General features: G+C 43.0%; 1 protein-coding gene across 1 annotated transcript in view; it reads right to left on the bottom strand.

Annotated features, from left to right (window-relative positions):
• Nucleotides 1–14,473, bottom strand: part of glis1b (GLIS family zinc finger 1b) — a 75,513-nt gene that overhangs the window by 15,377 nt on the left and 45,663 nt on the right. The window contains exons 4-5 of the mRNA XM_086115119.1: nucleotides 4,842–5,003; nucleotides 1,535–1,645 (exon numbers count right to left, since the gene is read on the bottom strand). Of these exons, the coding sequence (XP_085971245.1) occupies nucleotides 1,535–1,645; nucleotides 4,842–5,003 (273 nt within the window). The remainder of the gene's footprint in view (nucleotides 1–1,534; nucleotides 1,646–4,841; nucleotides 5,004–14,473) is intronic.

Here is a 14,473-nt window from a genome sequence, read left to right as displayed (position 1 = left end):
AAAAAAAAAAAAAAAAAAATAGTGCTTTGCTTTGCTGTGAAGGCGCAGTTAAGAGCGCTCGCGTTTGACATTTGTCCATAACATCTGGGGATTGTGCATTACGGCTTATTAACAATGCTACGAGCGCACATGTGTTTCCCTTTATGAGCCCGCAGCGAACGGAACACATCACGCGGCCTGCCACTATCCACAACAATGAGTCCATTCTCTCTTATTTACTCATTTCCAGTCAGGGAGAAGAATGGGCCTTTGACCGTGAACACAATGACTTGCGCTCAAACCTGATCTATTGTGGCGAAAATGAAAGGCAGGCCCGGGCCAAAGCCAAATTACTCGGGCTAAACTGTGATAATGTGCAAAATGCAATGTTTGACTTGTGTAAAGTTACGCGGGTGGCAGGGAACCAACGCAATGTACTGGAAATTACACCACGCTCGGGGTGGGCAAACTCGGGCTCGAGTGCTAGGTTTGACGTTTGGAAAAGGACGGTGGATGAAGTTAAAAAAAAGATATATATATATATATATATATATATATACATTCATCTTCCGAACCGCTTCATCCTCACTAGGGTCGCGGGGGTGCTGGAGCCTATCCCAGCTATCTTCGGGCAGTAGGCGGGGGACACCCCGAATTGGTAGCCAGCCAATCGCAGGGCACACAGAGACGAACAACCATGCACGCCCTCACTCACACCTAGGGACAATTTAGAGTGACCAATCAGCCTGCCATGCATGTTTTTGGAATGTGGGAGGAAACCGGAGTACCCGGAGAAAACCCACGCAGGCCCGGGGAGAACATGCAAACTCCACACAGGGAGGCCGGAGCTGGAATCGAACCCGGTACCTCTGCACTGTGAAGCCGACGTGCTAACCACTGGACTAGCGGGCTGCCCATAACAAATTTTAGGAAAATATGGCTAAGTTTCAGGACACATCCATTAAATTGAGGATGTCAAATTGTATACACGACAAATTGATCAATAACCGATTCTGAAATCAAGTCAGGGAAAACAGACACTGACAGCAGTGCCACTGCGACTGGCATGGGTGTTTGGTTAGCTTGAAATCTTTGGTAGTTTTGATTTAAAAAAAAAATCCTCTTGCCTTCATCGATGGGGTAAATCCACTTTTTGCTCACAAAGCGGTAACCCGTTAATTTTGTAAAAAAAAAAAAAAATGCTAGCCTATTCCTAAATTCAAATTCAAATCCAAATCTGTCAATCTCAATCTGCAGGTGTACATGAGGTGTAGATAAAACACGATGTCGAAATGACGGCGTACACGCGAAATAAACATTTAATAAAGACGCGAAAATATATTCTCTGGGTTTATTTCTTTCTTTTTTGATGTACCTGAGGGGAAAAGCCGAAAAGAAAAGAAGAAGACCCGAATTGCTGAGGGAATCATTCGAGTCACAAAGTGCAAGAGAGAAATAGAACGAGAGGGTAGCGCGGGGCTCATTGTGTTTTATTTTGACGGGTCCAGTTTTTGTATCACATTCGAGCGTTCTCACCCACTTGCACAAATCTTACCTTTCTACGCACCTGTTGCTCTTTGGCCGAGTGGATCTTGACGTGCTTGCGCAGGGAGCTGGGGTCGGTATATCGCTTGGTGCAGCCGGGGATCTGACACGCGTATGGTTTCTGTAAGAAGGCGCAACGTATGACCATTTAGACAGCGACCGGAATAAAGCAGGACGGCCGATGGGGGATCAAAGTGGGAGGAAATTAGATTGGAAGGAAAGTAAAAAAAAAAAAAAAAGGTCAAGTTGAAGTCTTACCTTCCGGCTGAGAAGGAGTAACAGGAAATGTGAAGGAAAAGCAAGACGGGGGAAATGAACACAAGTGAGTATAAAACAACGGCCAATTCAATTTGATGAGCATGAGCAACATCATCTTAGTCTGCTTTATTAATATCGTGTTTCACATATCTATCAGATCAGCTGTCATTAGAAAAAAAATTAGAAGAGTTTTAATTCAAGTCACGAAGTCAGAAATGAATGAAGCCGAGCATCGATCCCTTTTTTCCCCCGCCATTCAGGAATGCAAGCAGATAAGTAGAATTTGACATATTAACCAATAAATAATAACGTGCTCCATTATTTTTTCCCAAAAACATATCAGTTGAAAAAAAGTACAGTACATACAAACACACAATCAGTAGAAATTTGAAATACCGTATGTTGAAGTCACTTCAAAAAAGATTTCCGCCCATCCATCGCTCCAATTTCCTCACTTGGATTTATTTTAATGAAACAAAAAATGTTGACCGTTTGGTGCAGCTTGTTCTCCATGTTTTTATTTTAATGTATGCATCTGCTAGTGCCAGTGGAATTTTTTTTTTTTTTTACTTTTTAGGAAGCGTGTTGAAATGTCGTGTGAGTTTTCTGTGCTGTTTTGTTGATATTTTTATTGTGGGCAACATGCTATATACTACTGTTGATGGAAAACAATTTTGAGCAAATACAATTGTATTTTTTTCTTTCCGCCTGTCTTAACTTATATTTATGTATTTATTTTCATAATACACAAAGATCAATATGATCTAACAACCAGAGCTCAGAAAACCCAGCTGGGTTTATATAGAACGAATCACACCACATTATTATTATTTTTTTTTTTAAGAGTGGGTGTGTGACCACTCTACTTTTCTCTCAGAATAGCGAATAAAATGAATACGAACTTCATTAGAAAATCTCATTTTGTGGCGGTCTAGTGTTTACATTCTCGATTGATTTTTTTTTTTTTTGGGTGACCGATTGAGATATTGCAAATGACAAGTGAAAAGTTGGAATTTCCTGATCAATTTGAGCTCCCCTCATTAGTAAAGCAAATATAGCCTGTCATATGGCAGCCCCCCTCACACACACGTACACACGCACACACGCACACACACTTTAGAAACATAAGACGCCTATTAAAGCGTAAGTCGATACAGGTCTTTATTGGCCGTGCCTGCGCGTACGTTGACGGCCTCTGTAAATAAGCCGTTTTGTTATTCCAAAGGCGCTTACAGTGCCACTCATCTGGGTCGTGTTTGTTTTGCAGCCCGGCGTGGCACGGCGCTTCGAGTCAACAAAATCAAGCGTGACTTCTGTGTAGAATAAATATCATTAAAGCTTAAAAATCATTTTCCCCTCAAGTGCTCTTGGCAGAGTGGGCCTTTAGCCGGGGTGTTAATGTGAGGCCGTAAGCAGCGCCCGCCCAGATTAGCTGTATCATTTGTCCTACTTGTGGAAAGAGTGGGTGGTGGGAAACTTGACTGATATCATAACACAAAGCCACATTCAATATTGTGCCGAAGCTGAGGCTGCGACTCTGGCTGTACACGTGTGGCTTTCCCATACAGGTGGACACATGGGGAGACAAAGTCTAGAAATGGAAATCCACCCCCCCCCCCCAAAAATGAAATCATTTCAGATAAAGCTCCGCAGACATAATTGAGGCAATCTGGGGACAATTTAGATGAAATGTTACTGCATGTTTGCAAATTGCATTCGATATGGCAGACCTGCCGTGACAGTCAGATTAAATTAAACTTTTTCTTTATCCTCTTCCAGGCGACCATTTATCCTTTACATTCTACTTGTTATTATATGTTTTTATATGGTACAAAATTTAATAAAAAAAAAAAAATCTAGTTTCTTTGGGGGGATTTGGAACAGGTTAATTGCATTTCCATTTGTTTCAATGGAGAAAGACGATTTGAGATGAGTTTTAAGTTCCGAGCATGGTCACAATTTAAACTCGTATCTCAAGGCACCACTGTAACGTAAAACAGAGGAACGACGTGATTGTAATTCATCAACCTGATTCATCAACGTTAACATACACGAAACAGCAACGCACACAAACACAGCAACATACAACTTCCCCTTCATGCTAAAACCCAACCGTAAAGCTCGAAGCAAAAAAAAAAAAAAAAAAAAAAAGGGACTGTAAAAACCAGGACGTTGAAACTGAAAAACGACCACACTGAAAACAATCAAAGCAGTGTCCTGCAAAAAAAAGAAAAAGAGTGACATTCATACTATACACACACACACAAAAAAAGTCCAAATAAAAAGTATATAACGCAATATTTTTCAGTGCCAATGCATCTTTCCTACCAAGCCACGATTTATTTTCAAATCCAAAATTTAATGTGTTTGCTACTTAGTGTTTTGGCTCCGTACGGGCCAACCTGTAAACGCCAATAAAAATAAACACAACACACTCAGCTAAGAGTCAGTCAATTCAGTTGTCCTAACTCGCGTTTTTGTTTTTTGTTTTTTTTGGGGGGGGGGACTTTGAATTGAATTTCCTTAACGCTCATTAGGGTTCAGGATGAGCTGACTTTTTGGAGGACAGATGACTGACGATCTAGTTAACTAGTTAACTAGCATGTGTTTGGCAAGTGGGAGGGAGCCGACTGAGAAGTGCGGTGCACCCTGGACTGGTCGCTATCACCAATCACAGCTTGTTTATTCACCAGGGTTGTAACAGTTTAGCATTTTTAAGAATGATTGCTGGTCCTTTTTTTTTCTCGTTTAGATTTGTTTTTAAAATTCAGTTCATTTCAATTTGTTTTGATTTTTCAAAATTGCTTCATATTACGAGAGTTATTAATTTTTTTAATAGATGGGGAAAATATATATATTTTAAAGTATCATGTAAAAAAGTCAAGTACACTACAATTCTCATTGTGTGTGAGTGGAAGTGGGCTAAAACGTTTGCGCAGTACTGTACAATGTTTAACTTTTGCGTAACAATTTCTTCCTGAGTGCTCCTGAGGGCAAACGGAGCCGCTCTGGAAAAAAATCAAGAGATCAGACGGAGCAGACACTTGTTCATTTCTGACCGTGTCCAGGTGAGTGCGCTGGTGCTTGGCGCGGTCGCTGGAGTTGCTGAAAGCTTTCTGGCAGCCGGGGTGCTGGCACAGGTACGGTTTCTCCCCCGTGTGGCTCCTCAGGTGGATCTTCAAGTTCTCCAGACGCGAAAACGCTTTGTTGCAGCCCTCAAACTGCAGAAGAGACAAGCATGTCGATTACATACAGACGTTAGGACGGGAATGCGTGCATGCAGAAAGGAGCAGACATTAATGAGGTCGAATTCGGGCACTGTGCTAGCTTGCCGCAGTTTTAGTTGTTCCGTGACCAAGCTCGTGACTCAAATGAATCTATCAAGTTGATGACTGTAATGAATTGAAATGCCAATAACCATCCCATTACTCAAAGAAAAAAAAAAAACAGTTTTTAAAATAAATTACATTTTACTGTCAACTATAAATACAGTGACACAACTTATACAGATATATAGTATCATATATATATATATATATATATATATATGCATATTAGCAATACTCAGAGGCATGTATTCTTTATCCTCTGTGAAAAATGACGAATATTTTTGCAGCTTATTGAGTCACAGAGAAGAGCGGTGACTTCTTCATTTGTGTCTGTACTGTATTATACTGCCCTCCAGGGGCCAAGGTCGGCACACCGGAAGGAGCAGCAGAATGAATTGAATTGCCGTATGAACTTGTGATGCACAAGCGGTGTAATTCTTGACATTATTTTACATTATGTTACAAGGACAAACCCATATACTGCAGTGCTCTTTCTTTTTTTAGGGCCCAACCGATATGCATTTATTAGATTTTTTTTAAATGTGAACTCCAATATCTGACAGAATAAAATTCTGATAACCGATTAATCAGTCGATTAATTTAAAATATATATATATAATGAATGAAAGAACTTGTTTTTTGGTCCCTTAAGACTTACAACAAAAAAGATATTAATTACAGGCAGAACATTTGTGTCTTTTGTTTTTCCCTTGTCTTTTAGTTTTTGGCACCGCAGAGAAAAATCTGAAAAATTGGGCTAAATTTTTGGGCCACTTTTCGAGCAAGAGGAATAGTTGAATGACATTTTCTTTTCCTTGTGTTGTAATGTCTTTATGTGTAAAAAAAAAATCAAATAAATGGAGGATGACTATGCCCTGCTGGCCCAGCACATTGTACGCCACTGGTACAAATACTTTTTTTCCCCTCTGCGCTCAACCCTGTGACTGACAGGTGATCAACGCAGGGTGGGCTCGCCTCCAGCTTCCCTGCGAACCCTGAACAGGGGAAGCAAAATGAATGAATCTTGTCCTGCACTTTCCACAAGTTCCCTGATCACTTCCACAGCTGTACAAGTTCAAATATCCAGCACTGCCGCCTTGGGAAAAGGAGTGACGCTCTCGAAACACGGGTGGTACGATTACAAATCTATTTTCCCGTTGGCCCGTGGATGTGCATTTGATGTCATGCCCAGTGACTTTGAAGACATGGCGTGCGTCTAAGTGGCAGTTAATGGAAAGTGGAGCGCGGTGAATGGTGCGGTAATGTGTAGCATGAGCCGAGCGCTCGCCGGCGTCAATGGCACATTAGACGGACAAGTGACAGTGGCCGTAAACAAGCTCGTATCTGACCCCGCTCGCCCCATTTGATGCCGAGCACTCAGCCAATGAAGCCCACAGATTTGTTAACACATGAAAGATTCAGAAGGGGGTCGCTTATCGCGTATCCGTAAGCTGTACACAAAACCTACCGCAGTGTCAAGGCCCGCAAAAGTGTGCACTTGTGAATTCAATGTTACTTATAGACCGGCAGACGTGAAAATTTGATAGCATGAGAATGAAACAGGAAGTGCTGTTTTGGCTGAAAATTATTAATTGACATCCAGCGCAATCCTGCTTTTTACGCCTACAGCAAGCAACGGCTGTGGATGCATTTTGTAGCGTACTGTTGAGCTTTCGGCATTATTCTTTTTTTTGTATTGTGAGATGATAAGATTGTTATTTAAAAGAAAAACTGGATTTATTTGTTATAAACACATGCAATCGAGGGATCGGTAGGTACACTGTGCCACTGGCCAAAATTTTTGTGTTATCCATTGCGCTTGCTTTTAAGACAAGATAAGATAAGAAAACCTTTATTAGTCTCGCAACGGAGAAATTCCCAATTCACAGCAGCAAAGTTATGAAAGGAAGAAGTAGAACAACAAAATATAGGAGCTGCTGGAAAGGCAGCCACTCTCGCAGCGCCATTTTGAAGTCAAAATAACAAAAATAACACAACACAACACATAGGACACAGACAGTCGTGCAATCTTTTCTCTCAATATCCAGTTATAGCATTACACATAAAATTAGCATGAAGCTAAAGGACTTTTGTAGAACAGAATTACGTGAATTGATAAAAAAAAAAAAAAAAGATTGTTTTCTTTTGTGTTATGTGTCAGTTTTTCATCAACTTCAACTGGAAGTAACCGCCCCTTAAAAAAGCTTGAAGCACGCACACTGGACATCGTCCCCCTTTTTTGGACAGTGAGACACCTATCATGGGTGTATCCGGGACCCGTTCAATAAATGCGGGTCCAGCTCAAATTGTTCATTTATAAAATGTCCGCATGGGTCATTAGCAAAGCCTGGATCAGATCCGGTTGCAGCTAAGGAGAGAGTGAGAGCGTTCATCGAACAGGCCTGGCGCTTCATCAGGCTCATGCCCACTTGTCGTCATTCACTCACACAACGCAGGCTGAACGCTCGTTCTATTCACCGACGCTCCATTTAATATCGGCGAAACCCAAACCCGTCACGGCAGAGGCGGTTCGGGTGACCGCGGCTGATCCGTCGCCGCTTTCACAATTGTCCTCGCAGTCTCGCAGCTATGCGGGGTCTGAGTATTATTTGGAAAATGGAGTCAACTTTTTTTCCCTTCTTCTGCGGGTTGAGACTGAAATTGAGCGTAAGATGCAGAATTAAACGCGTTGTGCAACATTGCCGCAAAAAAACTAAACAGTAGGCAGCGCCGTGAAGCAAACGGTAAAAATTTCAACACGGCGCACTCTGCTCTTGTTTTTGGGTCTCGTTTGTTTTATTGTTCTCAAGTATATCGACCGAAAAGCATCGAAGTAAGTGCTTATTCAGAAAAGAAAGATAACGTTTTACTTTCGCCAACTGGCAGCACGCTATTAAAACTCAAATAATCAAGCATTAACATCCAAGACCAACAAATGTCCGCAGCAAATGTTTTGACGAGCGCGCACACTGTGGAAACACTTTTCAACACCTTCGGCGGTCCCGCTAGATATAAAGATGAGGTGTGAAAGTCGAATGCAAATCTTAGCATAGCAGAACATCGACACCACTTTGGGCAGATCAGCGAGCTACGCTGACTGTTGAATATGAAAAAAAACATACGCGGCAGCCATGATCGCTGTGCCAAATGTTTGCATTTATGTTTTGGAGCGGGCGCGGGGAATCACACTTTCAATGCTTCTTTCTTTTGTGCAAAACAAATGTGGGGCTAAATCTTAGTTAGTGCGCCTTGGAGGAAAACGTGTTAATCGGTTGGAGCATATGATTACTTGGGACTAGCGCAGATGAGATGGGCTGAAGTTTTTCCAGGCTGCTGGGAAACCGACTGGCAGTGTCGCCTCGAGGCAGAGGAACCGGCCAAGAAACTTGCTCTGATGAATTATATGCTACAGTGAGGTGTTTTGTTGTGCCTAATTTCAGGGTTGCACCAGAGGTGGCAAAAGTACTCACACTCCGTATTTGAGAGGTACGGATACTAAAACAACACGTGAAAGTAGAAGTACTCATTGGCTTGGCTAGGCTAAAAATAAAAAAAAGTACAGACTCTGAAATTGGGGTAAACAAGAAAGTAAAAATGATTTGTTTTTTGTTTTTTTGCAAACAGTAATAAAAGGCCCGTTTTGAAAACTGTCACATGTTGTATATTTTTAAATGCGAGAGCTCGCTGGCTTCGTGTGTGTGAGGTTTGCATGCGGGGCAACGTCGTGCTACCTTTGAGCGACAAGGCGGCCTGAAATAGTTAGCCTGATGAAGAGCATCAAATTAAACTGTTCAGCAGTATGATCAATGACGTCCATCTCGGCAGTGTATCAACGCCTCAGTCATTTTGTCTGCGGCCGTCCTCTCACTCACTCCGTAACGCGCTACAACAAACGAAAGGGGCTAGCCAACTTCAGGCCCGAAGAGACTTCTCCCCAGGTAGCTAGCTAGCTAGCTAGCCAACTAGAAATCATGCAGCTGTTCTGAAGCAACGAGTATTTATATAAAGCATCAACAGGTGCAAAAATTGACCCTGGTTGTGCCTTTGGCCATGGAGAGAGGTCATGGTTAGAGTAAGCCATTTTAAACTAAAAAGAAAAAAAATTCTTGAGTGACAAGCTGTAGCCACCACTGTAGTTGAGGAGAGAAGTTTCCAAATAAGTGAATGTGAGGCTTTCTAAAGTGCTTTGGATGCCGTATGGTGTATATAAAACAATACACTGTCAATATATTCCCTTTGCCATTTTAATGAAATTGGATTTTTAATTTACTGTAATAGGACTACTTTCTTTTGAGAAAAGTTCAATCAGGAAGAATTGTATTCAATTTTAAAGTAATTTGTTACTGGCAACACAAATAATGAATCATTTCGCATATTTTGCATTGACAAGAGTCTAGTCGATGCGAAATGGTATAGTCGATGAGTTGACTAATCGGTTTAACCCCATCTATGAACCTTTTTATGGGGGGAGGGGTAGTGGGTTCAATTGCTCTCAGATTTCCATCAATAGAAAAGGATTGACTGTAAAAAAAAAAAATAAAAAATCTGACATGAAGTAGAGTGCAGATCCCTGAACAATCTGCTAACATGCAGTCATGAATTATTTGTACTTCATTACTTCCCTTGACTAAATCATGCCCACTTATTTTTACTTTGTTCAAAAAAAAGTGCAAGCGCTGCAGTAAGGTTAAAAAAAAATGTGTCATTGAAAAAGAATTGTCGAAAGTTGCTGATGCATTAAATTTCCACTGGACTGAGCAGTCGCTGACAATGAACCAGAAAAGTCCCAAAAGGATCCAAAACCGCACTCAGTGGTAAATGTCCCTGCGCTCCTTTGGAATAAACTCCAACTGCAGCCCAGTGATGGACACGTGGGTTTTAAGTTCCATAAACAGTGAAACGTGGTGACATGAGTTTAATCTTGCCTTCGATATTATCTATGAAAACAGCTTAGACAGCTCTAATCACTAGAATTGCTTCAAACATGTTTGGTTTTCCTCTCCGAGACCTCCGGCTGAGGTAAACCGGCAGATAACCGCGCAAGCGGAGGCACTCCATCTCGATCTGGAGCGGGAGGAGAAGGGGCGGGGGCTTTGGGGTTCGATCGCTGCGTAAACATTAGGGATGACAGCGGGGTCTTGATATGACTGAAGGAGACGCGGGTGGGGTGGGGGGGGGGGTCGGTTGGAAGGGCGGACAGGCAGCTGATCACAACAGACAGACAAACTGGTGGCGATAGCCTGAGGCCTTCATGGGAAATGACTCCTGACTGGCAGGGGAGAAGGCCAAACAGCGTCAAGCGAGGCTAAAAGGAAGCAGTGTCGAGAGCCGCGCGTGTGCAGCGGGGTCATTAAAAACCTGCGGCGGAATCGGAACAAACCGGCCATTATGGACCGCTATCGGGGAGTGGAATGTGTGTCTGCTGACGTGCGGGACAGGTAGCTGATGAAGGACCTTTACAAGTGGCGCTTAACGGCACTGAAAAAGAAATCAAAAGGGAAGACAAATCACTTTAGAAAATACAGTTGAACGTTCCGCAAAAAAAAGGGGGACTGAACCCTGCCGCAAATGGCCAAAAAGTATGAGGAAGTGCCCTCGCCTGTTTTGAAAATGTTTTAAAATAATAGTTTTTGTGGAGTTTTGACAAAAAAATAATAATAATCTTACGCACAAGAAATGCGTCAAATAAAAAAAAACTAAAACTAATGAAAGCATTAGAAAACTATATTTAGAAACCAAACGTAAAAACGATCCGTGAAGAAACATCCAAAGCTATTATGACCCTGACATGTACATGCACATGCGAGGAAAGACTCTCTGTAGCCTCCACTAACAACCCAGGCTAATCTTAGACATTCAAAGCTTGCATCAACCTTCTTGGACCAATCGCCGGTACTGCACCAACATTTCGACTGGGCTTAGGTAGCCTCCCGTGGCAATTTGGGGCATTTATGACAGATCAAAATTTTCAGATAATAGTTGGGAATAGGTTCCACCCAAAAAAAAAAAAAAAAAAAAGTGAATAGATGAATTTGTGAATCGTGCACTTCATGTCTATCAGAGATGAATAAACTGTGAATCAGTTCCATCGTAAAACCTTTCTTCATGGAAACGCACAATTTGCATGCGTGTTTAAAAAAAAAAAAAGTTCACAAAGGTTCAATTAATCAGCGGTGACTCTGAGCAAGCGCCATTCGTTTGCAGTTGTGACGCGAAAGAGGTGAACCCGTCCTGCTCCAGATCATTGAAATTTGGCAGGGGTGTTAACAACACCCCTTCTCTGCGGTGTGTCAAATTTGTGACTTCAAGATTGTCTTGAGTTCCTTGCTCCTTTGATGCTCCCCGGCCACCCCCGAATCCCCCACCCCACGCGCTCCACCCACCCCTCCTCGCCAAGGGCCAGCACTGTTTGTCCATGACCCTGCCTCGAAATGCTCGATGAGAACTCTTGACTAATGACCGGGAGACGTGATTGAACCGCACGACTGTTAACTCGCATGAAATTCACGATTACTCATGTTGCGAGGCCCACCGCCCTGGAAATGGAAAGGGTCCTGAAAAATCCCAGCAACCTCGGCAATCAGCCTTCCACTGTGATTACTTCTACCCTTCAGGTCCGACCTGCCCTGTTTCCAAGCTTGACAGACATGACGAAGGGGCTGAGATTCCAGGTGCCAAAAAAAACAGCGGCCGTATTAAACATGTTCTAAAGTGCCAAACGCTCAAAAGCCGTTTGTAGAACTTTGGGAGTGCGAAGAAAAAAAAACCGCGACTCGCTGCAACAGGCTCTCGGTTGATCACAAGGTGTCTTTCTCCGGGAGGGGAAAACCTGCCGACACTTCGGGATCTGTTTTGGAAGGGGAGAGCGGCAGATGGGGAGCAACATGTGCATTTAATCTGCCCGCTTCCAAATGCCCCGTGGCAACCACAGCAAAGAGCAGAAAACACGTAAATGGATGAAATTATATCCACATGATTCAATGAGACAGCTAAAGGGAGGAAGGTTTCTCATGCGCTTCATCAGGACACCAAATTAAACACAGCTTGCCTAAAACATTCACATTACATAGTTTACACATATCACTTCCACCGCCTTTTAGCCGGCCGGCTGGCTGGCTGACTGGCTGGCTGGCCGGCCTCGTCTCTTGCCGAGGTATGAATCAAAATGATTCACAAAGACAAATTTGCACATGGGTCATTCCGGTCCCTCCTCCATGAAATTTCAACATTTCCAAACACAAAGTAAAAGAAACATGCACTTGTTGCATATATTTATAGCTGACCTGAGGATTTTTTTTTTTAAGTACCGTATTTTCCGCATTATAAGGCGCTTCGGAGTATAAGACGCACCTTCAATGAATGGCCTATTTTAAAACACTTTTCATATATACTGTAGGGCGCATCACATTATAAGGTGCATAAAATAGAAGCTACAATAGTGGCTGCAGTGGCATTATTCATCCACTAGATGGAGCAACGCTAAGAGGAGTACAATACAATACAATAGCGGCAGCTGGAACAAAGGACTTTACAAAACATTTCAAATACGTCCAGGAAATCTGAATATTGATCCATATATAAGGCGCATTGGATTATAAAACACACTGACGGCTTTTGAGAAAATTGAATGCGTTTATGTGTTTCTTATCGCGCAGAAAATACGATAATCGTATCTGTAGCAATAGTAATTCCTCAACTGAAAACACCAAATAACTGCCTCTTACTTGATAACCAGTTTTTGTTCAAGTTGGCACAAAGTTTGATATCATTTTTCCATACAAAACAATAAATAATAATATCCAACTGTGGTCTATTTTTTTTTTTAAAGGGCCAAAATCAATTCCCGATTCTTGAATGACAAAAATTTTTCTTTGCCACATTCTCTGTCGATGAATGCCCGGCAGATGAAGCGCGCACACAGCCAAGGAGCGAACACGAGGGAGTGAGTGTTTTCCAGATGCGCATGAACAAGAACGGGAGTGAGAGCCCAGCCGATAAATTGGTGGGAGGAAGCGTTCATGTAAATGACTCAAGAAATTGTTCTGAGCAGCCATTTTGCAGCCATGCCTGAATCATCCGGGGGCCCCGTGAGAAACGGTGCGGATGGCACAACAGGAAGCGCTCTTTTTTGATAATGAGCCAGGCCAGCTGGATCTCTCCTTTCAGCAGAATTGGCAAAAAATAGTCTGTTCTCTCGGTATCTGACTCAAAGTACAAATACTTGAGTAAAAGGCTCTTAGGAGTGATTCGACTCCTGGACTTCGGTGAGACTCTGAAATTAGCATAAAAGGATCGAGTCAAAGTGATTTGTATTCACTGTCAGTTGCAGTAGATAAAGTCTACACGCTGATGTTTAAATTCAGGCTTTTGGATGTTTCACTTTCGTCAGACAAGGCTTCCATCTTGACACCCCACATCATAGCCCAGACATGTCAAAAAGATGGCCGATTGGTGTCACATGTATGAAGCAGTCATTACGTGCCAGAAATTCCTGCAGCGCCTTCGGTGTTCTCCTCATCTTATCCATTTTGGAGGGAGGCGAATATGTGAGCACAAAAATGACAGGAACAGCCCTCAAAAACCCTTTCGGAAAAAATTTGGGCAGGTGTGCGGACTCTCAGAATGTGATTGGTCAATCTTGAACACAGCCGCCTCCTCACGTTCGAAGAAGCGGTGCGCATTTGTCCAACAGCATCGATAATTTGTTTATTGTTACCCCACGGTAGATTGAAAAATCTGCTGTAGTGCACTATTGCCTTTTACCGCCATGCTTGCAACCTGCACGAAGCCGCGGCAACGCAGGACAGGCGGGGCTGCGCAACCACTTCATGGAAGCACTTAAGCGGCCGTGCTGCGGAGGCCTTTTGTCAAATGTCGACCGGCTCGGCAGCCCTGCATCACATTAGAGAGCTAAAATGAGATTTCCTCCCCAAAACCGGCCAGCCCGAGCTTCACCGGTTCACCGAGTTGAGGGGAAAAGAGGTCACCCCGAAAGGAAACGTCTCATGCCTCGGCGACCGACGCCTTCAAAACGTACGTCCAAGTCTTTTGGCCGTGCAAGATTGAATTTTCTCTTCGCTCGGCGCACAAAGTTGTCCAGGTCTTCGCGTTAGGGGTCAACTTTCTAATAGCGTCCATATGAGTGCTTGTCAGTGAGAGAGTTACGACTGTCACAGAGTTGATATTCTCAAAGGGGACCGTTTAAGTTCATTTCCCGCTCTGTGTTTTTCTTCGAGGACTTTGATTTACACGCGGACCTCCCATCTATCTTATATTGGCCCCGTATGTCGGCCCTCGGTTCATCCCGTGTCTGAGAGGAGCGCATTCGGGTTCCGCCCGTCGCTCACGTGACGACCGGTCAC

The sequence above is a fragment of the Hippocampus guttulatus genome, chromosome 7 (genome assembly GCF_054856545.1).
Source record: "Hippocampus guttulatus isolate MCC_2025c chromosome 7, RoL_Hgut_1.0, whole genome shotgun sequence".
NCBI lineage: Eukaryota > Metazoa > Chordata > Actinopteri > Syngnathiformes > Syngnathidae > Hippocampus > Hippocampus guttulatus.
This window is presented reverse-complemented; position numbering and strand designations above follow the sequence as displayed.